The sequence below is a fragment of the Podospora pseudocomata genome, chromosome 4 (assembly GCF_035222375.1).
Source record: "Podospora pseudocomata strain CBS 415.72m chromosome 4, whole genome shotgun sequence".
NCBI lineage: Eukaryota > Fungi > Ascomycota > Sordariomycetes > Sordariales > Podosporaceae > Podospora > Podospora pseudocomata.
In genome coordinates, this window is record NC_085888.1 from 2,722,440 (window position 1) to 2,743,025 (window position 20,586).

The window sequence follows — 20,586 nt, forward strand, 5'->3', positions numbered from 1 at the left end:
TGTGGTCGATACGGTGCTGAGGTAAGCTGTACCTACTCAGTTTTGGCAAGTGGGGGTTCACGCACGCCGTGCGAATGATTGGTAACCCGAGCTCTCAGACCCCAAATTCCGGATCTGCACGGACTTCATCCGGACCCACCTAGCGGCAAGATCGGAGCCGAGTAGGAGTTAGAGAATGCCTAGGCCCCCAACTGATGGACTGGGGGGAGACGTTTGGAATTTGCTAGGGTGGGCAAGCAAGCCACATGACGTTCGGCCCGAAGCGCTGAGAGTGGCGCAGTGATTGTTTCGGCGGTTGGTGAGCCTGGCTGCCTGTTTGTGAGTTTCTTTTTGTCGTCTGATATGGCATGATCCTGCTCCTCGATCCTGATCAGTTGGAACGGCCTCGACATCAGACGGAGTGATACGACGCCGTCTGACAGATACAGGGTCGCAACTGCGCGGTTGTCGCTCGTGAGAGGTGTAGTTGTTTGGTGTCCGGGGTCTGCATATGCCGTTTTGAGTGGCTGCATGTGTGTATGTACTTAAGCTGCCTCAGACACGCTGCAGGTATAACGGGCTAACAGCGATGCATAATGTTGATGCCCCTAGCCGGTCTGCATTGGACTATCCAATCATACATTTTCTATTCATCATCCTGCGTGATCTTAACTTGACCTCACAAATGTAGCTTGAGCCCCGGGGTTTCCGGGTGGGCAGTGGTTGCCTGGTCGCCTTCCTCTCCGCGAAATATCACCCTACTCCGAAGAGCCACGTTTCTTTTCATCAAAAGAAAAGCTTCATTGCATCATACCACATGTTTGTGATGACTTGCTAGAAGCGAGCCAATAAGATTGGGCAATGGGCTTCAAAAGACTCCGGGAATCCGGAGGTGTCGCCGGAAGCATGACATCACCTTTCCGGTGGTGACAGTGCATCTCTCCATGCCCCGGGGGGACGTTGGGGCACAACGGCATCAACGGTCGTTTGGCTTGATGAGGTGGCGGCGGTGGTTACTCGAAAGCAGCCGTAAGTAATCGTCATCACCTGACAAGGTGGAATATGCAAATCAGATATCGTGTTGCACAAAATGTGTGTGATGGAGAAGTTCTCGCAAAGCCCAACATTTACACAGACAAATTAGGAAAGAGAATCCCACTGAAGCTTGCTGTGGCTTGCTGAAAATGCCAGTGAGGATGGATGTAATGGTGAAATATGCGCGTCTAAGCGCAGGCGCCGAACCGGCGTAGGTATCGGCCAATCAAAGATTGAGTTTTTGATGACGACGACACGAAGTAACTTCACACCACCACTACAGCCCATGGCAAAAGCCATTGGCCCGTGTCAGCCTATCGACCCGAAGTACTTCACTTGACAGTTGGTGATCGCGCCAACCGCTGCGGTTCGGGACGATGCATCGTGGTGGTCCGTTCGGCATTGTCTCCTCATCAAGACCGGAAACCTTCGGTCGGTAGCGGTGATCCGTCTTTTCTGTGTTGTGTGAAGACTCCGTGATTGGTTGCCAGAAATCAGTCTGAGGGGACGCCTGGCCACCCTAAGTACCGTCAAACCGCCCTGTCATTATCGTGCGTCGCATCGCTTGGCCTGTTAATTTCCCAGTTTCCATGTCCGGGAGTCCCGTGATATCTATCCAACGATACCCTCCTCAGAAGGAAATAACAACAAACATGTTCGCTCGAAAACACCTCACCAGAGGGGCCTCTAGTCCGAATGGCAAATTTTGTGTGTCAAATTCCAACTCTTTGTGTGGTTGAAGTGACACCTCTGTTCCTCACCGAGCTCAAGAGGGTCGACTACTTAATCCAATCGTAGATAGAGGAGTGAGTTCCAAAGTCGAGCACCATGGTCGCATCTAGGAAGCAAGCCAGGGCGGTTCAGGATAGAATACTGAAATCGTTTCAACAAACGACATTACCTATTGTGACCATGTAACTGCCATGCCGCTGTCTAGTGTGGCTTGAACTGATTGGACTCCTGGTAACAACCTCAAGTCAAAATGCCTACCAGACCGAGAAATGGACTGGGAAAGAAGCCTTTCTTCACATCCGCAATCAGGCCCAGTCAATCAGGATGTGCAGGGCATTCGACAAAATATCCCGTGATGGTTTGGAAACATGCGCCACCCCGATCCATCTCTATCCGTCCTGGTCCGCTCGGTCTTCCTCTGCAGGTTGAGCTCAGGCGGATGGCCAGGTGGAACGATGAGGGGCCATTATTTCATTTCAAGGCGGAAGATAGCATCGAGAACACTGATCTGGAGGGTGATATGACCGTCAGCCCTGTAAACCTATCACTGTCTGATCCGTCATATTAGCCCTGATTCCCAGTACCGACTTTGCCCATGAATTTCCAGGACCTGTTTGTAGTTTGCTTTGCCCTTATGAATTCATTCACCAGCATTGCCACCAACATAGTTCCGGCTCACATCGCCCTCCGCCCTCACAAGGTTCTGCGGCACAACCTCCCCAGGAGGAGAGTACCCTCCCAAAGCCGTCACAGCCGCCGCAAATCCTCTCCAAAAATCACAAGGCGTTTTCTGATTCTTATCGTCACTGACAGTCGTTATCCCCCAGCCACCCACATCCAGCACGCCCGAGATTTGCTCGCCTCGTCCGCTGACAGGATGGTTCCAACGTATAGCCGGTGGAAGATTCAGTATCTTTCTGTTCATGTTTGGATTCCCTGTGGTGATGTACGACGCAAAATAACTCTGCATCGCTGTGCTGATGCCTGCCACCAAGGTGCCGAGGACAGGTACAAAGAACATGGCCAGGTCGTCGAGGAAGGTGTCGGATGTGTAGGCTGTGCTGAAGAAGGTGGGTATCAGGTCGGTGGCGTGCTGGCCAGGGAAGACGCTGTATTGCATGTTCCAGACTTTGCTATCGCCGAAGGACTCTGTCAGATCTGTAGAGATAGAGTGGACGTTAGCAACCATGACCCAAGAAGCAACGGGAACGCCTGGACTTACGCCTAATGTGGCACGTAAAGCAACTATCTCTTGTAAACTCCGTCATCCTAGCTGTCTGTGTGGCATACTTTGACTTCTTCGTCCCTTTGACAGGAGGGTATGCTTCTTCAATCTTGTCGTTCACACCTGCCGTCAGAGTATCGTTGGGAAAAAGCTGGCCCAGAAAGCCTGAGAACTGCGCATCTGTCTGAATGGAACCGCCCACAAACAAACTTGCCTCGTCCGCAACATGGGACAGGATCAAGGAATCGAGCTTCCAAAACTTTCCCAGGGCGAGCTCCAGCACTGGCAACTGGCGAATAAACTTGCCATCCGGTGTTGGGCCAATTGCAAAAGTACCCGGTGCCTGCTTCAAGTTCAGCGCGTTATTTGCCTTGATCAACGCCGTCGGGTCAGCAGCTCGCAGACAGGCCAGCCCTTTGCCTTGACATCCAGCGAGTGTTGAAAAATCCTGAAATGTATCTTCAACTTTGCCAGCACGGTCCCATATCGGCTGGAAGGCTGGAGATTGCAGAATTGCCCTTGAGAAGAGAGGATCAAGGCGACCCCCTTCCGCGACAATGTGGTGAAGTATCGACGACGCACCCGCCGATTCGCCCATTGCAGTGACTTGGGTAGGATCACCACCAACCAAGTGAATATGATCCCTTACCCACTGCAAAGCAGCCCTTTGATCGTGCAATCCAGCGTTTGGGAGCCCGTCTCTTTCCATGGATTCCCCTGCCAAGAATCCGAAGGCACCGACGCGGTAGTTGATGGCGACAAAGATCATGTTGTTATTTGACTGCCCAATCATCCCTCCTCCATCGTAGAACGGTAAGTCGGGCGTCATCGTGTCCTTGCTGCCAAAGAGAAAGCCACCTCCGTAGATCCATACAACGACGGGTAACTTGATGGTCGGGTTTTTGAGCGCCTTTCCAGGCACATAAACGTCGAGGAATAGACAATCTTCGCTTCCACCTGAGAAGAGTGGCAATGGGATTCCACCAAGGCTGAAGAGGAGTCAGATACAGAAACATTTGGGGTTTCCTATCAATAACAGCACCTACAACTGGTTTATGACAGCTCCGACAGGCGCCTTGTTGCCTGGTCCGACCACATTGATACCATTCGGAGCCGACTGAATGCATTTTGGCCCATAACTGCCATCCTGATGAGTGCTATTCTGTGCTGGGGGCGCTGGTTTGGCCCATCTCAGCTCACCGACAGGTGGGGCCGCATATCTGATGTTCTTGAAGATGTACCTATGATGTCGTTAGCTTGTGAGACAACCCAATCTCCAAGACGCAAGAACTTACAAATCGCTTGATGACCGATAACTTGAGGCTCTATACGATCCATATGGTAAAGTGAGTACCGGTAGCGAGGACTGTGATTGAAAGCTAACACCAGGCTTCAAAGGAATGCAAGTAACAAACGAGAAGAAAGATGCAAATAAGTAAAGGAGTGTATAAGAGACCGCCATCTCGAGCGGACGGTGAGCAGCACACTACATGCCACCGAACCCACAAGTTTGACAAGAACTCGCAAAGAAAAGGCCAAGGCCATCAAATATGAGTGGCATCACCCATATATCAGTGGTCCCCCCCCCAGGTAAACACCAGAAAAACGCCTTGATCGATCTCTCCGGGCCGCCCGGCCGGCCATCACCTCTATCCTCACCGGGCAAATAAGCAGCCAGAGAAGCTGTCCTCAAGCCTTGTATAAGATAGAATCTTCTCCAAAGGGAAATTATCTCCATGAGATCGCGCCGTAGCTGCAAGGTACCGGAATTAATGCCTCACCTTAACAACTTCTGTGCCCATAATGCGCCAATCAGAGTGCTCAATTGACCATCTCATCTTCGAAAGGTTGTGATATGGATTTGAACAATCTTTCAGTCGGTTGCCCTACCAAGGGTGGCGACCTATCAGTCTGTTGCTATTGAACCTCTCGTGATGCCTGACCAATTCGTGTTGTTTGGTGTTTTTGTGCCCCTCGTCGGTCGCAATGAAGGCAGACCGAAAACCGACCTGGGTCGCTTGCGGTCGCGACCATTATGCGTGGGAAATACGAGGCCGCAGAGGCAAAGCAAAGGTAGAACTTGAGATGCTTCGGTCAGGCAGTGATGACTGGTGTGGTTGCGGGTTTGCACCTCAAATCGAAGTGAAGTTAAATTTGGAGAAACGATTGGTCGATGGCATAATGAGCGTGATTCCACCATGGAATAGGGGAGGCGCTTAGAAACCCTAACCCTCCATTCATCGCCTGAGGGACAAGAAAGTGGAGGATAAAACAGAAATCAACCGGCTCAATTACATGTGATGACTCCGATTGCTCTCATGATTCCTGATAAAACAATGGGTAGTTGTTTGTTATGGCTTGAAGACAAAAAAAATGAAAGGCTGACGCTGCGATTATGAGGGCATTCCACGGCACGCACGTAACATCTGTTTAAGGAAAACATTGAGAAGCAGACTTCCAGCCCTCACAAGCATTACAGACGAACGTCTGTCTGCCCGAATGGTCTAGACAGTTGAGACAGCACAAGATCATCCTTCTCATGGCGCTTCCTAATGGTAAATTCAAGAAGCAAAGACAAAAAGGCAGCGTTCCCTTGTCGACTGGAAACAAGAAGTACGAGTATATTGAAAAGAATGGGAAAGGAAAGCAGGAATATACTGTCAGTCTGGCCGAAACGTAGATGACGACGTCATGCCAAAAAGTGAGTCGTAGCTCAATGCGAAAACAATACCGGTTGTCAACATCAAGAGTTTACCAGAGGAAAAATGAGGGTACGACTCGAAGAAGGAACTTCGATGCAAGCAATCCCAAAATAAAGGCAGTGATAGTCGAAAATCTTGTAGTTGGTTAAGTGATGTTTCTGGTCCCGTTGTCCATTTTCTAAGTCCACTTGATGAGAATCAAGGGTGAAAAAAAATGTCGAAGAATAAAATAAAAATAGGTGACCGTATGTATTTTAGCTACCAATTCGCGGCTTCTTTGCCCAGAGAGACATCTCGACCTTGACGATGGTATCTAGAATATAAGCATCAACAAATCCACAAGCGCCCTCTTGAATAGGGATACTCAAGAATAAACAACCTTCTTGAAAAGAAGGTTAAAAAGAATTACAGCTGCACCTTGCATTTCAAGGCGAGATGGAGGAAGAAAAAAAGAAGACACAATGACCCGCCTCCGAGAGAATCTTCCAGCACGCAACTCCACCCACCAGAGACCTGCCTGCCTGCTCATAGCAACATATTTGCTGAATTATTGATATCGAAAGAGAAGGAGAACAGAAGGAGAACGTCGAGCGTCGAATTAGCGACTGAGTCAACCCTTTAAGCCGATCCCAAAAAAGCACCGAGTGCAATCTGCACACCCAGGCAAAGCCCATTTACCCAGGTAGGAATCGAACCATCGCGACGGGTGAGAGCGCTATGCTGGCTATGTTGCGCATTGCGCATTACACCACATGGCCATTTCAGTTGTGTCTGAATTTGATATCTCCTGATGCGGAAAGAACACCTGTAAACCCCCGTCAGTTGCTCTTCGACGTTGCTGCTTGCCAGGTGGTGACGTTAAGTTGCTCCTGATACTATAGCGACCAACCCTCGCGACTGCTGGGTCAACATACACAACCGGATGGACATGTCTATCTGCCCTACCAGTAAGAGACAGCTACCTACCAGCGAGAGTCAGCTACATCCGCACCATTACCACCATCACCATCATCATAAACATCCAAACCCAGAAAGGAAATAGCACAACTCAAGCAACAAAATCTCACCTTAACTCAAACTCATCATTCCCAGCTCCCATCTCCTCCATCCACACCCATCGTCTCTCCATCCACGCATGGAAAATTTAAAAAAAATTTCGCCCATGCCCAGTATCCATACCCTCTGTCCATACCCACTCTCCATGCCATCCATCATATCACAACAACAATAACAATAACAACAAACAAGGATCAATGAACTGCACCCCAACCGGGGACCTTGCTAAGCATAGGTTCTTAAATCACTGCCGCACCCCCTTGAAGGGGGCGACGAGGCTGGGCGAGGCTGCGGTCCCAAGATCGTAGGACAAGAACGTGACTCGAACCTGCGACCTTGGTTTCCGACTAGCGAACCTCCTTGAGGAGCCCAGGCCGTCTCGACAGGTTGTGCTGTACGCAGCGATACAGTCGTTGTGGTGCTGCCTTGATTTGGTGCAAACCCGACACCTAAAACCCCTCCTCGGGTGTCCCACCTCTTCCATGAGTAGGTTGAACAGCAACATTACCCACTGCCACCATCAACAGCTGCCATCGTCGTCCAATCTCACCATCATCGAGCCTCGTCGTCGTCCACCATCACTATCACCATTATCCATCTTCACTCTGATCTCCCTCACCACATCCACACTCAACATCACCTGCCATCGTTAGCCATCGCCACTGCCATCATCACCTTCTCCCACTACTCACCACATCACACCACACCTAACTCAGACATCAACCACCCTTGTTGCAAATCTCAAAGTTCACTACTTCATCCTACCTACCCAGAAGCACTACACAATCTGCGTACATCATCACCAATCTGTCTCCATCTCCTCCATCTCCCCACGTCAGGTGTGCTTCATCGCAACCCTCTCCTCATCTCCGTCAACGCTCTCCTTCGACTTCAAACCACACAAGAAAAAAAACGTATGCATCCAACCCTCCATCAAAAAAAACAAACACGAAAACCAACAAAGAAGAGAATCATCAAACACACCAAAAAAATCCATTTGTAGTCCCATTTCCCACCAAACGCCACAACCAAAACTCAACTCAAATGCTACCATGCACAAAGAAAGAAAAAAAGGTCATCGTTGAGCGAGGATTCTCAAACGTTGAAACGAACCGAAACGCGTCCCCATCCCCATCCTCACCTCTCAAGGGTATCTTGCCACTGCACACACCTCCCTCCAAACAATTGTCCCAAATCACTCCTTCATCTTGACATAATTACTGGGGAAAATACCGTGTTTCGTTCCAATCATGCCCGTCCTAAATCATCGTGTCAGCCTCAACCTCCAAACCATCTCATCAAATGTCAAACCTTACCACCAATCCGTAGCATTATCCGTCTTCTTCAAGACAGTAATCACATCCCCCTTCTTGAATCCCAAATCGCCCGGCTCCACCGCCTCAAAGGTAAACAGCGCAATAGCCTCATTCTTCTTCAACATGGCTTCCTTACCGGCGTAGTTCGGCTTCGGCGCCGCCGGCCGTCCAGGCGGAGCCTTCTTCTCTCCTGTCGTGGCTCCACCAAAAGAATTATCCGCATACGTGCTCGACCTCGACCCCTGCCCAAACGATCTGGGCTCCTGATCATAAACCGGATCCTGCCACGTGGAAGATCTCTTGGGTGGCGCATAGTAATCTCCCTGTCCACTGCTCCCCGCCGGCACACTGTCCCGGTTCCTCGACTGCCCCTCCCCATAAGCTTGGCCAGTCTTGTTACCCCAGACAACCGGGTCTTCGTGGTCGTCATACACCGGTACGTCGTTGTACATTCTGTTGTCCATCGATCCACCGGCCGCCATACCGTTGAAAACTCGAGTGTTGAGGATGCTCATCAGGGGATAAGCCTGCGACGGTGGGCGCTCGGCTCCAGACAGGAGTTCCCTCGCCGAGATCTGTCGGCCGTAGAGCTTAGCATTGGCGTCCTTGCGCTCGATAATGGCTGAGCCTTCGAGGGAGACACCGGCGAATAATCCCTTTGTCTTGGAGTAGCTGAAGATACCGGCCACACTTCTCAGCGAGGCAGCGCCGGCAGCTTCTGCGTTCCTGCCTACAGGACCAGCAGCTATTGACACATTGCCGCCGAGTGTGAGGGAGCCAGCCTGGGAGAAGGTCTTGACAGCGCTGGCGTCATTGAGAATAAAGACGAAATCTGTCAGCTCGAAGCCGATCTGGCCACCAAAGCCAGCACCGCCGGTTGCGATTGCGGATGGGGCGCTCCAGGAGCCATCGGGGAGGCGGGCGACGACGAGGCCGGAGCCGAAACGGGCGGATCCGAGAAAGCCTGCTTTGATCACAGTAAGGATAGCGAGGCCCTGTTGTGTAAGAATTGTTAGCCGGGGAGTTGACGGAGCCCGAAAATGGCATGGCAGTTGGTTGCTTACCTTGGCGTTGGCGAGGACAGATGGCGGGATGACCTTCTCGGGTCCAAAGGCTTGTCTAGGGTCGATGAACGAGGAGAGGATCTTGCCGCACTTTTTGCATTCGGCTGTGGGAGGAGGAAAGTGTCAGCTATCTGTCGAAGCAGAGATTGTGCCATCATCTTTGAGTCGCGGGATGCTCGGGATGTAAGTACGCACAGGATAAGCTCGAAGGGAGCGGATTGTTGATTCCCATGGCTGCTGCTGTGTCGGGCGCAGGTGATCCTCAATGACCAAAGGGTAGAAGACGAAGAAAACAACAAATATTCGAGTGATGAAAGAAGAGGCTTTTTTGCTTTGTGGTCTCGTTACGGCAATCCGGCTTGCGCGGGGGGAGTGCTGCAGTCTAGGCAGAAAAGTAGCCAATGCTTGGTGGATTGATCAACTATCAAAAAAGCTCCTAGCAGGCGTGTCCTTGTCAGGGGATCTCAAAGATATTTCAAAGGCGATAAACGATGTCGAAGGCCTTTCTAAGAATGCAAAGCAGCAATTGCCATTGCCGCGCGTCCAGTAAGTGGGCTGTGTATGAAAGGTGACAGTTTGGAGTTTGTGGTGGATGTTCCGGTTACTCTGCCTTGTGATCTCCCGCTCGTGGTTGCTGAGTGGCAGTTGGAAGCTTCCCCGCAATTGTTCCCTCGGGCACATGCCAAGCTAGAGCGACGGCCTCCATTTTGGCTTGGAAGACGGAATGCGCTTCCGGATCCCTTGTCGGCGGAGATAACAGGTTGATATCTTGACATGTGTAGATACTCTACTGAGAGCCTCTACAGTATCCCAGCTCTTCTGAAACCAGCATGTCCTGAAAACAACCCCCGTGCAAAGTCCCGTTCATGTACGACATTCTTCAACCCCAAAAATATTCAACACCTGGCCCGTCCCTAGTTGACATCATAGGCGCAGTCCCCACCCACAGCCGCCCGCCGCCGCCGACAGTACGCAAGGCAACGCGCCACACTGTGGCCTGCTCCGGGCCCCACAGAAAAGCGGCTTCAAGCAGGGACCCCAACATTTCATCCCGTCTCCGGCTGGCAAGTCACTGGCGCCAGCGCTTTCAGCCCCCTTTCTCCCCGTTCATGCATGCTGCGTAGACGCATTTGCCACAACTCCAGACGAACCCACGACGACACCCACTGCGCGCAACACTATCGCGAGATCTTAACACGAACCCATCTTCCGCCCAGACCCCGCGATCATCCTGCCCCGAGTCCCTGGCCCGCGCCCACGACCGACCCAACTGTGAAACATCCTGTCTCTCCCCTCCCGACAAGCCGCAAGAACAAAGCCCCCAGGCACCACCCTCACCACCACACCTCCCATCCACACCCTCAGTCAAAATGTCCGAATCCTACGAACGCGAACGCCAAAACAACGCCCGCCTCGACGAGCTCTCCGCCAAAGTCTCCGCCCTCCGCGGCGTAACAATCGACATCTATGACCACGCCCGCAACCATGAGCTCATCGACTCCAGCGTACGTCCCTTTTCCTCCTCCCAGCACAACCCAAACAACCAAGCAAACTAACACTCATTCTCCCATTCATAGACCGAAACCTTCTCCTCAATGGGCACCCAACTCAAGGGCTCAGCCGGCAGACTAGGCCGCATGGCTGCCAGCGGGAACAAAGTCGCCATTCTCAAACTGTCAGGGATATTGATCGGCGCGTTTCTGGTGCTGTATTACCTCTGGAGGTTGATGTTCTGAGCATGCAAATACGATGAGATGGTGTGATGGAGGGGAAGCAGAGTCGTCGAATGAGGGCATACATCGGTAATAAAACGCTGGGCTTTATCAGGAAGGAAAGGCGAGGACGCAGGGTGGATAACATCGAAAGTGAAGCCAGGATGAAGGCGAGGAGTGCAGGACGACGTTGACACGGGGATATACCACTCGAGATTATATCGTTTGTATTTGTTTCTATGGGATCGCGCTCCTGATAACAGAGAGCGCAGGGCATAGCACATGGCGTTTGGGGTTTGGGTCGGGGCGGGTGGTTACAGTAAACTCATTTATATCAACCAACACTTTTTGGTTTCATTTCTAATAGTGGTGCACATCAGTAACATTGTGATATCTCGTACATCTTGAACCCAGTCTACCCGCCCTACAACTACACATGCAAATAACATTACAAACACGATGCCACGCTTTTTGATCTGTCTGCCCTCCTCTTCTCCCAACCAAGTCGCACCCAAAAAAAATTACTATGCAAGGGCCCCAGTGTATAAACGAACGTCATGATTAAAAGTTGGCTATAGGGATTATCCTGGCTGGATATGTAGATTCAGGGGTAGTCTTCCCAGCCCCCTGGAATCCATTCACTGCCAGACATTGTTGAACAAGTCACTGTCGCCACCGGGCACAGCCGGCTTGGATGTGCTGGTAGAAGTGGTGCCGCTTGTCCAACCGCCAAACTCCTCGTCCGCAGTGACCTTCGGAGCAGGGGCAAAACCACCTGATGCGCTGGGCACGATGGGTTGGCTGGAGAAGGAGCCCCAGCCAAAATCATTCGAGGTCGAGGTCGTCGCCTTTGGGGGCTCTGGCTTGGCGGGCTCGTCAGAAGCCCAGGCGTTTCCACCCCAGACATCAGCACCAGAGAAGCCGCTGCCGCCAAAAGAGCCAAGGGTGTTAGAGGTGGCTACTGGCGCGGGGGCGGGAGCTGGGGCGGGCTTTGGCTGGCTGAGATTGAATACGGAAGAAGAGGTCATTGGGGGAGACGACACCGCAGGCTTAGGGGCGGGGGATGGCTGAGAAGGTGCTGGCGAGGAAAAGTCGAAGAGATCCCCAAGGGCAGCAGAGGCCGGTGCGGCGGCCGGTTTAGGAGCAGCCGCGGGGGAGGAGACGGAGCCCCACCCAGAAAGCCCGCCGATGGACGACTTGGATTGATGAGTTGATGCGGCTGGCTTGGAGTCGAAGAAGCTGCCGCCGCTCAAACCAGAGAAGGCCGAAGAGCTGCTGGTTGTCTGAGCCGCAGGGCGAGGGGAGCTGAAACTTCCAAGACTAGAGAAGGCATCGACTTGGGCGGGCTTGGAAGCAGTAGAGTTTCCAAAGCTCAAGTTGCTGAAGGCATCGTTGAGCCCACCAAAAGAACCCTGAGTCTGTGACATCCCTGTCGGGGATCCCAGACCGCTAAATGATCCCGAAGAGGCATGAGATACTGGTTGTTGAGGAGCCTGTGGTTGAGGTCGTGGCGCGGCTGCATACAGTGAAAGAATCGACTGCTTGAGGTCTGGTCGGGATTGGCCTCCAGCGCTTGGTGTGCCAGTCGTGCTGGCTGGTCGAGGGGGCGCCGCAGTTTCCGAGCCCAAGAAATCCAAACCCAGCAGCGAATCCTTGGTGTTTGTCGCCTTCGGAGGAGCAGGGTCGGCTTTGGGAGGCACCTTGGACGCTGTTGGTCCGGCGGTACTAGCTCTCGGTGGTGGTACAGAGGCAAGGCCACCACCGATCAAGTCCTCTTGTGGTGGGGCGACACGTCTTGGGGCCGACGACTGACCGATAGAGCTCTTCCGAGTCGATTCCCTCCGCTCAATATTTTGCTTCTCCTTGACCACGCTCAGGGGAACATCGTCATCGCCATCGGCATCCAACGTAGCAGGGTCCGGCATCGGCCCGTCCATTACCCATCTCTTCAGTTCGTATTTGGTGCGGATGAAGTTCTCGATCTTCGCTTCGCTGGGCACATGGCCAGGGGCCAACTTTGCTTCCCAATATTTGTTCGCGCGGGCATTTCCCCAGTTCAATACACTCTGTAGTTGTTCATCGGTCCAGGAGTCGAGGTCGACAGACTTGACACGGCTGATGTGCGTACCCATGCCACGATGGATGCCCGAGCATCGGATGCATACGAAGACGCCCAGATTCCAACTGGCCCATCTTGGATCTGTTGATTTAAGGGGTCAATATGGCTTGACAAACATAGAGGAATGGTGGGTGGGAAACCTACGTTTGTTGCGCTTGCAGTCAGCGCACACCTTATTGGCCTCCAATTTCAGAAGGCTCTTGATGGTTTGCTGGTTTTGGAGTGCCCGATCGGCTCCAGGATTTGCCGGCCGTCGAGACATGGCGGGCTGTTTTGTTTTGGCAATGTAGAATAGGAAACCGAAGAATCTCGAAGAACAGGTAGATAATTTCGTGGGCAGATTCAAAATCGCGGGCGTGCCTTTCAGGTGCCTGAAGCCAGATGGCGCTGGAAACAATGCGACAAGGTTACCGGCTGAAGAGGGGCCGCCCAACGCCCCTTATTGATAACCCGCTAAGTGGATTTTGAATAGACCGCTATAAGATGGATACAACGATATTTAGGTAGCCGCATATTCTCCACCACCTTCAAGCTTCACCCAGTTTCCACCACTCAACATGGACAGTATAAATCCGTATCACGGCTCTTATACTCTCTATGGGATCTCAGTAGTCCTGCGATTCAATTTCGAATCATTCTCAATAAGGTGCCACAGACGCGGACAGTTTGTACAACAAGAAAGCCACTGTAGACCTACCCATGTATGTTCAAAGAAGCTTAAACAGACAACACTGCTCCTCCCGAGGAGCGAGCAGTGACGCAACCAGTTCGAGATTCCAAATAATGACCTTCAAAGAATATTGATAAATGGCACCCTCCAACGTTCACTCTCACTGCCACATTAGACCATCTCCAAATCCAAATACCCGTTGATTCCAAACTCACAGCCAAACCGGCTTTGTCTCATCGCCCCTAAAAACCACCGATTTGTCAGTGATCAGCCCCGCTGCATTCCAACCGATTCTCACTCACAGCTTCTAAAGCTTCCGATCTGAGGCCCCCAAGCCCATCCATATAAACCGCATCTCATAACCCCAACCCCTCTCACACATTCTTTAAACTCATTCTCATGCGCTCAACACTCACCCGTCTATTCTTCACCCTCTCCCACCTAACCCGCACCTCTGCACCCCTTCGTAACACTTGCTCCCTCCGCTCCGGCCCTCCACCACTGAGATCCTCCATGCCCGTCATCCCCTCCTTCCTCGCCAGCGTCTTCGGAACAACCGCCGCCTCCAACATGTCGTCATCATCATCCTACCCAGACCAACGAACACCAGACCAGTGGCGCGCAGTCCTAAACAAGGAACAATTCCGCATCCTCCGCGAAAAGGGCACCGAACCCCCCGGCTCCGGCAAGTTCGACAAGCACTACCCCACAACCGGAGTCTACACCTGCGCCGGCTGCCACGCCCCCCTTTACAAGGCCTCGCACAAGTTCTCCTCGGGCTGCGGCTGGCCCGCCTACTATGACTCCATCCCCGGAGCCGTCACCCGCCACGAGGACCGCGCCTTTGGCATGCTCCGCACCGAGATTGTCTGCAGCAACTGCGGCGGCCACCTCGGCCACGTCTTCAAGGGGGAAGGCTTCCCCACCCCTACTGACGAGCGTCACTGTGTGAACAGTATTAGTCTGAGTTTTAGTCCGGATGATGAGCCTGTCAAGAAGAAGGAGCAGGAGGAGACAAAAGAAAGGGAGGATAAGAGTAAGGTGTAATAAGGGTTGATATTAATAGTTACTTTTGTTTTTGTCTGCTCATGTGTCCAGCCGTGATTTTTCCAGCTGTCTCTCCTCAAATGAAACTCAAGAAATTCGAGCCAGATACACACTCATTTACAATTACATTGCGCTCTTATTCTCCACATCCCTCATCTCCCTCACTGTCGAAGCAACCACCCTAGTCCATCTTCTGATGAACTCCTCCTGGAAGCCCGACAACACTCTAAATGCCTCTTCCGGATCATCCACCCCAGCAATCGCATTCCTCCCCTTCTCCATCATATCCTCCCATAGCCTCGTCGCATCAACCAGCCCTTCCTGTTGTATCTGCGAGATGCGCAGCAGTGCCTGCATGTTGATTTTCCCCGAGTCCGGAGGGGTATGCTTTTGTTGTGCTTGCCTATAGGGAACTATTTCTGTCGAGGTATTTGGATGTGCAGGCACCATTGCAGTACTCGTGGCTGGCCTAGTCGATGCCACCGTGGTGATCGCGGTCTGTTGGCTAGATGCCTCTCCAGTTTCTTCCTCCTCTGGTATTCTCAAACCTCCAAACGGTCGTGACGAAGGGTCTTCATAGTCTGACGTAAGAGTCGACGCTTGCGAAATGGTCTCTTGGCTCTCTGATTCACTAATAATTGTCTGCACTCGCTGGAGAAGCCTCCTAGGCACGGATACAGAATAGGAAGAGTCCGGAAGAGGATGTGGGCTGGATATTCCACTGCTAGGCGATTGGGTTGTTTGGTGGTTATCGTCGAGATGTTTCCCAGGAGCAGAGCCGTGCCCTCCTCGAGAGGGTTGGCTTTTCCGTGACCTTGATCGAGAAGACGAAAGTGACCCGAGTTTGCTAACCTTGTATATGCCCGCTCCGAGTACTCCAGGGATTCCAGTGGTTGTTGCTGCCGGGGATGGCATCACTGGAGGCGACCACTGTCCTTGAGATTGATAACTACTAGGATATCCCACCGGTTGACTTGCAGATCGTTGATAGGTGAGTTGATCTGGTGCTGCGTTGGGATAGTGATATGGTGGATTTGGTGCAATTGAATATGGTGGGCTTGAGCTGTAAGGATGTGAGTGATTTGATGAGCTGTATGGCGAGCTGCGTGGTGGCAGTGGGGGAGACATGGCGTTTGGAGTCGGGTGGTAGTAGACGTTTTGTGAATGGCTGTAAGGTTGGCTCCAAGAATAACTCTGATCCTGCCGCAATTCCTCTTGATAACAGTCGACATTTATCCCTAAATCATCAAATTCCTTCAAGACAGTCTCAAAGTCCGAAGCAACTTTGAGAGTGGCTCTGAGTATTGAGAATCCCTGGGGCACTGAGTATCAGTATCTGAATATACGACATGCCACCAATACTTACATCTTGAGTGTTGGAAGGATATTGAACATAAAGAACAGGTTCATGTTGGGCGCGGCGTATGAATTGCTCTGGTGCACCGTTGTCTGTAGGCTCCTCCGACGGACGAAAGTCTGCAAGGTCGAGCTTGACCAGTTCCTCAGCCCTGTCTTTAACATGGATCATCAAGTAATTTCGCCATAGAGGCATCCGAAGTCGCGAGCCATCGACTGGTCTACGAGGAACAAGATCGAGTTGCGGCTTCAGCACAAGCTGCGGGTCTTTATAGAAGCTTGATCTGCCATTAAAGCGGACATCCTGCAATTCGAATCTGCGTATTGGTCTTCTAGGCTGTGGCGTGGGCTTCGCAGCAGGCATGGCCGGATATTTGGAGCGCGAGGAACATTAGGAGAGAGAGTTGATGCAAGTCGAAGAACATTCATGACATGTTCAAAAGACAAGGTCTCAATTCATTGCTAGCCCCCCAATTATGCGCTTCAAACTGAACGGCCGGACTTTATTTACCCCACACAGCAGGTTTTATGGGAAGGTACGATGAAGGTCATCCCGTCATCTTGGAAGGCACGACTGAGTTCCATGTGGAGCGAAGGACGGAGGAAGGGGGTTGATGGTAAGCCCTTAGCTTAGCAACTGGAGTAGGTAAAGTACCAAATATATATGCAGCCATTTTGATGCCAATTACATGGGAAATAAGGGAACAATCCCCCTTGGACCCCCATTTAATTCATCTCATCCTTAGGCCTCAAAATGGTCAAGAGAGCAGGTGTGAGAGGTTGAGAGCATTAAGGGGAGAGATGCTCCTCTGTATGGTCTGTGCATGTAACACGACGGCGATGGTCCGTGCGTCTCTTGGCGTATATCTCCAGCCTTCGTTGCTCGTCAAAAAATCCCAGTGCACGTCAATTGAAGTCAGCAACCCGCGTCGCATCACGGCAGCTGGCTGGAGACAAAACACCACCTGTTGTCTCGACCAACATTTCCACATTCTTCACAGCAGTCACGTTTCCGATCCCAGGTAGCGGAACTGATTACCGCATGGTATAGCGACTTATAACACTAGAACCCGATCACTGTCAATTCCCCAGCACACTCGGCAGCATCTGGACGCTGAGCTGCGTCTCGATGCGCCAAGATGGCCCCGACCAAACCCATCGTTGAGCATACCGTCGACCGAACCCCCGAATATGAAAAGTTCCTCGAGGAGCTTCGCGACTTCCATGAGAAGCGCGGGACCCATCTTGACCCCGAGCCCAAGATGGGAAACCTGAGTGTCGACCTGTACAAGCTGTTCAACTACATCGTGCAAAATGGTGGCTATGACAAGGTCTCGGATGAGAAGCTGATGTGGCGGAAGATGTGCGAAGGGTTGGGACTCATGCGACACAACGCCCCGGCCGACGCGTATACGTTGAAACAAATATTCTACAAGAACCTTGCCGCCTTCGAGATCAAGAAAATCCACAACAAGGAGCCTCCTCCGCCAGAGATCCTCGAATTCACGACTGCCAAGGGAGGATCGCTACTGACACGCACATTGGAGAACTTTGTCGCAAAGGGGAGAAACGATAGGGAGGATTCTGAGGATGGAAGTACGCCGGGCAGAGAGCGTCCTGTCGCCGAGACTCCCGCATCGGGCCGCGCCTCCCGGGGCCTCAGGGAAGCTCCTGCACCGAGGGTTATTTTCCATCCCGACACCAATTCCTCACGCCAGACCCGTCACGCATCTGGAGCGCAGCAAATAGGTACCCCATCGTCCAACTCCCACTCTCACAACAACTCTGCGATTGCTCAAAATCCTGGAAACTCCCACCGTGGCGCATATGTTTTCAACCCTCCAGGGCCCGACATGAACAATCCCATCGTTCAGGGCTTTGTGCCCCAGCCTGTCCAGCAGATGCCGTTGCGTATCGTCGACACCCCCTCCAGCAACCCGGAGCTGTTTGCCAGGAAGCAACGACTCCTGAAGCAGCCGCCAGTCGCTGCCCCTAATCCGGGGATGCTTGTAAGAGCTTGTCTACCACCTGGTAAGCACTTGTTAGGATTGTTTATGGTATTTTCGACTCTAACATTGGTTTCCAGGAGCTTTGGATGGGCCCAACATCTACGAGCGTTGTCTCTTGTCGCTTCGGTCAGGCATCCGGTCAGAACAGGCGTTTGGCTGTCATCATCTCCTCAAAATCTCACACGAGCGTGGTGATAAATACAAGTTCTCTCAGTTCTCTGGCCTCGCTGAGGGCTTGACGGAGCTTGCTCTTAGTATTGGTGGCATGATTTACCATGTCAACTGGACAGTTTCCTACGACCCCGATTCCGACAATACCGACATTGGTGAGCTGGATGGTCTCGAGGGCACCCCAGATATCCTGGAACGAATTGCCCAGCTCAAGCGTCGGAAGGATGTCGACGACAACATTCTTCCCGCCGAATTCCGCGACCAGCTCACGCTGGTTTTGGAGGCGACACAGACCATCCGCAACATGGTCAACATGCCGGACAATGCCTACTTTATGTCCGAGTACCCTCCAGTCAAGGACCTCCTCTGCGTGATTCTCAATTTGCCAGAACTGGAGTGCGTCGTGGAGTTGAAGCATCTCGCTCTCGAAATCGCCGAATCGATTCTCCCTTACCTTGTCCTCAGATCAGACGACCCTCTGTATCAGTCACTACTTGCGAAACTCGAGTCGGACGATCGGGGTGTGATATTGACTGCCCTGAAGGCGCTCAACAAAATCGCACTAAACCACCCAATCGAGACGAACAGACTCGGCAATGTCCCTCCTTCGGTCCTCCAGCGTATCATGGACTGGCTTCTCCTCAACGACGAGGACCTGCTGGACATTACCACCGATTTCCTCTACCAGTACACAGCCGTAGTCGAGAACCTTGACACAATGCTCAAGCACATCAAGATAGAGCATCTCGTCACGCACCTCGTCCGACTGCTCTCCCACGGCGCCAAGCGATCAACGCGGGAGCTGATTGTCAGCGAGGCGCGTCTTGCCTACGACCCCCCCAACGAGACGGTCGTTCCTACACCGAAGGACCTGTTGGAGAAGCTTCTTGCCATTGAAGAACCGGAGCGTTGCTACGCCTGGATCCGGTGTTTCTTTGAGGAAGACCCCGACTCCAACATCACCCAGCTTGCGATCTGGCAGGCGTACAACACGGAATTCCTCGAACCCCTCAAGCGGAAGGGCCGTAGCATGATCAGCGCGCCAGAGTTTATCAAGAGCATCACGAGCGTTTATGAATCGGCCGGGGCCCAGATTGTGCACGAGCAGGGGCCGGGAGGGCAGTCTCAGCAGAAGTACCTGATTAGGGGCATCAGGCCAAGACGGTACCCCATCAGCCCAGACGGGAGGGGGTATTTCCAGTGTCAACTTCCTGCTCCTCATGGCAAACCCCCCGGGGGAGCCAAATGCGGCGCGTGGAATCTCACAGCAGAGAAGATGTGGGATCACATTGTTGCCGAACATTTAGGTGATAGCGTCTCCCGCACTGAAGATGGGAAGTTGGTCAACAAGGAAGGGATGTTTTCCTGCGCTTGGAACAACTGCCAGAAATTCCCCCGCCCCACAGAGATGTTCCTCGTTCAGTACATGGCTCACCTCAAAACCCACCTCCGCAGCGAGGAGATCCGACACGCGGCCAAGCCATCGGAGATTTCTCCTTTGGCCCCACTACCGCCCCCCCCTCCGTCCCCGACCTCGACCACTAACAGATCCAGGAGTGGGAGTTTCTCTTCGTCTTCTTCAAAGTCGAGGGTTGTCAGGCCGGCGAAGACAGTAACGATTACGATTGAGGAGACGGCAAGCGCGAGGGATGAACGGAACCCGAACGCGCCGGCGCAGGCGGCGGGGGTGCCGCTTAGCGCGGTTTTGATTCTGAGGAATATTGCGCAGTATGTCCCGAGGACGGAGGGGGAGGCGGAGTTGAGGAGGAGGAAGAATGAGGGGGAGGAGGGTGAAGGTTGGAACGAGATTTTGTTTAGGCCTGTGATGGGGAGGTTGTGGGAGGTTTTTACCGAGAATAGGCTGCTGACGCCGCATTTGGCGGGGTTGTTTGGGCTTTTGGAGGAAAGGCAGCAGGTTAGGAGGTTTGTGGTGGAGGAGTAAGATGGAGATGATTTTTTTTTTGTGTGTGTGTGTGTGTGTGTGTGTCTGTGTTTGGGCGTTTCTTCATGGGAAAAAAAGATGAATTTGGGAGAAACAATGGTTTGGGTTGTTCGACGGAGACATTTCTTCCTCTTGAGGCGAGGATGGGAAGGAAATGGTGGATGGATGGATCACTGGAAGGGCTTCTTCAGGGTGGTGATTGTTCTTTCTTTCTTGTCCTAAATTTAGGATGTATCGCTTGTGGCTGAATACTGTACGATAATACCCTTTATTTCTCATCCAAGCTTCATGTGAGAGTGTGTACTAGCGTTTTTCATAGTATGGAATGCGAATAAAATCAGTCTAAAAGATGCGGAGTGATCTCCTGAAAGATGAATTGCTATATACCTTGTGATGGTCAAACAGGAGCAACTGGGGAATGATGTAGATTCGGATTGAGTGATATCAGTCA

At 52.2% G+C, this 20,586-nt stretch overlaps 7 protein-coding genes across 7 annotated transcripts; 3 read left to right on the forward strand and 4 right to left on the reverse strand.

The window, feature by feature from the left end:
- Window positions 1–1,943: 1,943 nt before the first annotated feature.
- Window positions 1,944–5,484, reverse strand: QC762_407080 (uncharacterized protein). The gene is made up of 5 exons (XM_062890162.1): window positions 5,391–5,484; window positions 4,267–5,296; window positions 4,018–4,212; window positions 2,969–3,960; window positions 1,944–2,904 (listed from the first exon to the last, which is right to left on the reverse strand). The coding sequence occupies exons 2-5, from the start codon at window positions 4,431–4,433 to the stop codon at window positions 2,387–2,389; spliced, it is 1,872 nt and encodes a 623-aa protein (XP_062743810.1). The 5' UTR covers window positions 4,434–5,296; window positions 5,391–5,484; the 3' UTR covers window positions 1,944–2,386.
- Window positions 5,485–5,834: 350 nt separating this feature from the next.
- QC762_407070 (uncharacterized protein) lies at window positions 5,835–9,971 on the reverse strand. The gene is made up of 4 exons (XM_062890161.1): window positions 9,305–9,971; window positions 9,110–9,213; window positions 6,741–9,040; window positions 5,835–6,635 (listed from the first exon to the last, which is right to left on the reverse strand). Exons 1-3 carry the CDS (start codon window positions 9,339–9,341, stop codon window positions 8,042–8,044), a joined length of 1,140 nt encoding a protein of 379 aa, XP_062743811.1. The 5' UTR covers window positions 9,342–9,971; the 3' UTR covers window positions 5,835–6,635; window positions 6,741–8,041.
- On the forward strand, window positions 9,913–11,165 carry QC762_407060 (uncharacterized protein). Its single transcript, XM_062890160.1, has 2 exons — window positions 9,913–10,614; window positions 10,687–11,165. The coding sequence occupies exons 1-2, from the start codon at window positions 10,480–10,482 to the stop codon at window positions 10,843–10,845; spliced, it is 294 nt and encodes a 97-aa protein (XP_062743812.1). The 5' UTR covers window positions 9,913–10,479; the 3' UTR covers window positions 10,846–11,165.
- Window positions 11,145–13,343, reverse strand: AGE2 (ARF GAP with effector function(s)). Its single transcript, XM_062890159.1, has 2 exons — window positions 13,085–13,343; window positions 11,145–13,021 (listed from the first exon to the last, which is right to left on the reverse strand). The coding sequence occupies exons 1-2, from the start codon at window positions 13,200–13,202 to the stop codon at window positions 11,460–11,462; spliced, it is 1,680 nt and encodes a 559-aa protein (XP_062743813.1). The 5' UTR covers window positions 13,203–13,343; the 3' UTR covers window positions 11,145–11,459.
- Window positions 13,344–13,772: 429 nt separating this feature from the next.
- On the reverse strand, window positions 13,773–16,759 carry QC762_407030 (uncharacterized protein). The gene is made up of 2 exons (XM_062890157.1): window positions 16,024–16,759; window positions 13,773–15,971 (listed from the first exon to the last, which is right to left on the reverse strand). Exons 1-2 carry the CDS (start codon window positions 16,375–16,377, stop codon window positions 14,781–14,783), a joined length of 1,545 nt encoding a protein of 514 aa, XP_062743814.1. The 5' UTR covers window positions 16,378–16,759; the 3' UTR covers window positions 13,773–14,780.
- On the forward strand, window positions 14,010–14,657 carry MSRB2 (peptide-methionine (R)-S-oxide reductase family protein; the record flags this gene model as incomplete). The annotated part of the gene is made up of 1 exon (XM_062890158.1): window positions 14,010–14,657. One exon carries the CDS (start codon window positions 14,010–14,012, stop codon window positions 14,655–14,657), a length of 648 nt encoding a protein of 215 aa, XP_062743815.1.
- A 163-nt stretch (window positions 16,760–16,922) lies between the features above and the next one.
- Window positions 16,923–20,135, forward strand: RSC9 (Chromatin structure-remodeling complex protein rsc9; the record flags this gene model as incomplete). The annotated part of the gene is made up of 2 exons (XM_062890156.1): window positions 16,923–18,044; window positions 18,100–20,135. Exons 1-2 carry the CDS (start codon window positions 17,153–17,155, stop codon window positions 20,133–20,135), a joined length of 2,928 nt encoding a protein of 975 aa, XP_062743816.1. The 5' UTR covers window positions 16,923–17,152.
- Between the last annotated feature and the right edge of the window lie 451 nt (window positions 20,136–20,586).

What these genes read in the sequence shown, in the direction of transcription:
- QC762_407080 (XM_062890162.1), bottom strand. Translation starts at nt 4,433, where the DNA reads ATGGCGGTCTCTTATACACTCCTTTACTTATTTGCATCTTTCTTCTCG. An exon ending in TATCGGTCATCAAGCGATTT is followed by an intron (nt 4,213 to 4,266) that starts GTAAGTTCTTGC and finishes ACGACATCATAG; the next exon opens with GTACATCTTCAAGAACATCA. An exon ending in CTTTACGTGCCACATTAGGC is followed by an intron (nt 2,905 to 2,968) that starts GTAAGTCCAGGC and finishes CTATCTCTACAG; the next exon opens with ATCTGACAGAGTCCTTCGGC.
- QC762_407070 (XM_062890161.1), bottom strand. Translation starts at nt 9,341, where the DNA reads ATGGGAATCAACAATCCGCTCCCTTCGAGCTTATCCT. An exon ending in GCTCCCTTCGAGCTTATCCT is followed by an intron (nt 9,214 to 9,304) that starts GTGCGTACTTAC and finishes CTCCTCCCACAG; the next exon opens with CCGAATGCAAAAAGTGCGGC. An exon ending in CTGTCCTCGCCAACGCCAAG is followed by an intron (nt 9,041 to 9,109) that starts GTAAGCAACCAA and finishes CTTACACAACAG; the next exon opens with GGCCTCGCTATCCTTACTGT.
- QC762_407030 (XM_062890157.1), bottom strand. Translation starts at nt 16,377, where the DNA reads ATGCCTGCTGCGAAGCCCACGCCACAGCCTAGAAGACCAATACGCAGA. An exon ending in ATCCTTCCAACACTCAAGAT is followed by an intron (nt 15,972 to 16,023) that starts GTAAGTATTGGT and finishes TCAGTGCCCCAG; the next exon opens with GGATTCTCAATACTCAGAGC.
- AGE2 (XM_062890159.1), bottom strand. Translation starts at nt 13,202, where the DNA reads ATGTCTCGACGGCCGGCAAATCCTGGAGCCGATCGGGCACTCCAAAAC. An exon ending in TGACTGCAAGCGCAACAAAC is followed by an intron (nt 13,022 to 13,084) that starts GTAGGTTTCCCA and finishes TTAAATCAACAG; the next exon opens with ATCCAAGATGGGCCAGTTGG.
- QC762_407060 (XM_062890160.1), top strand. Translation starts at nt 10,480, where the DNA reads ATGTCCGAATCCTACGAACGCGAACGCCAAAACAACGCCCGCCTCGAC. An exon ending in ATGAGCTCATCGACTCCAGC is followed by an intron (nt 10,615 to 10,686) that starts GTACGTCCCTTT and finishes TCCCATTCATAG; the next exon opens with ACCGAAACCTTCTCCTCAAT.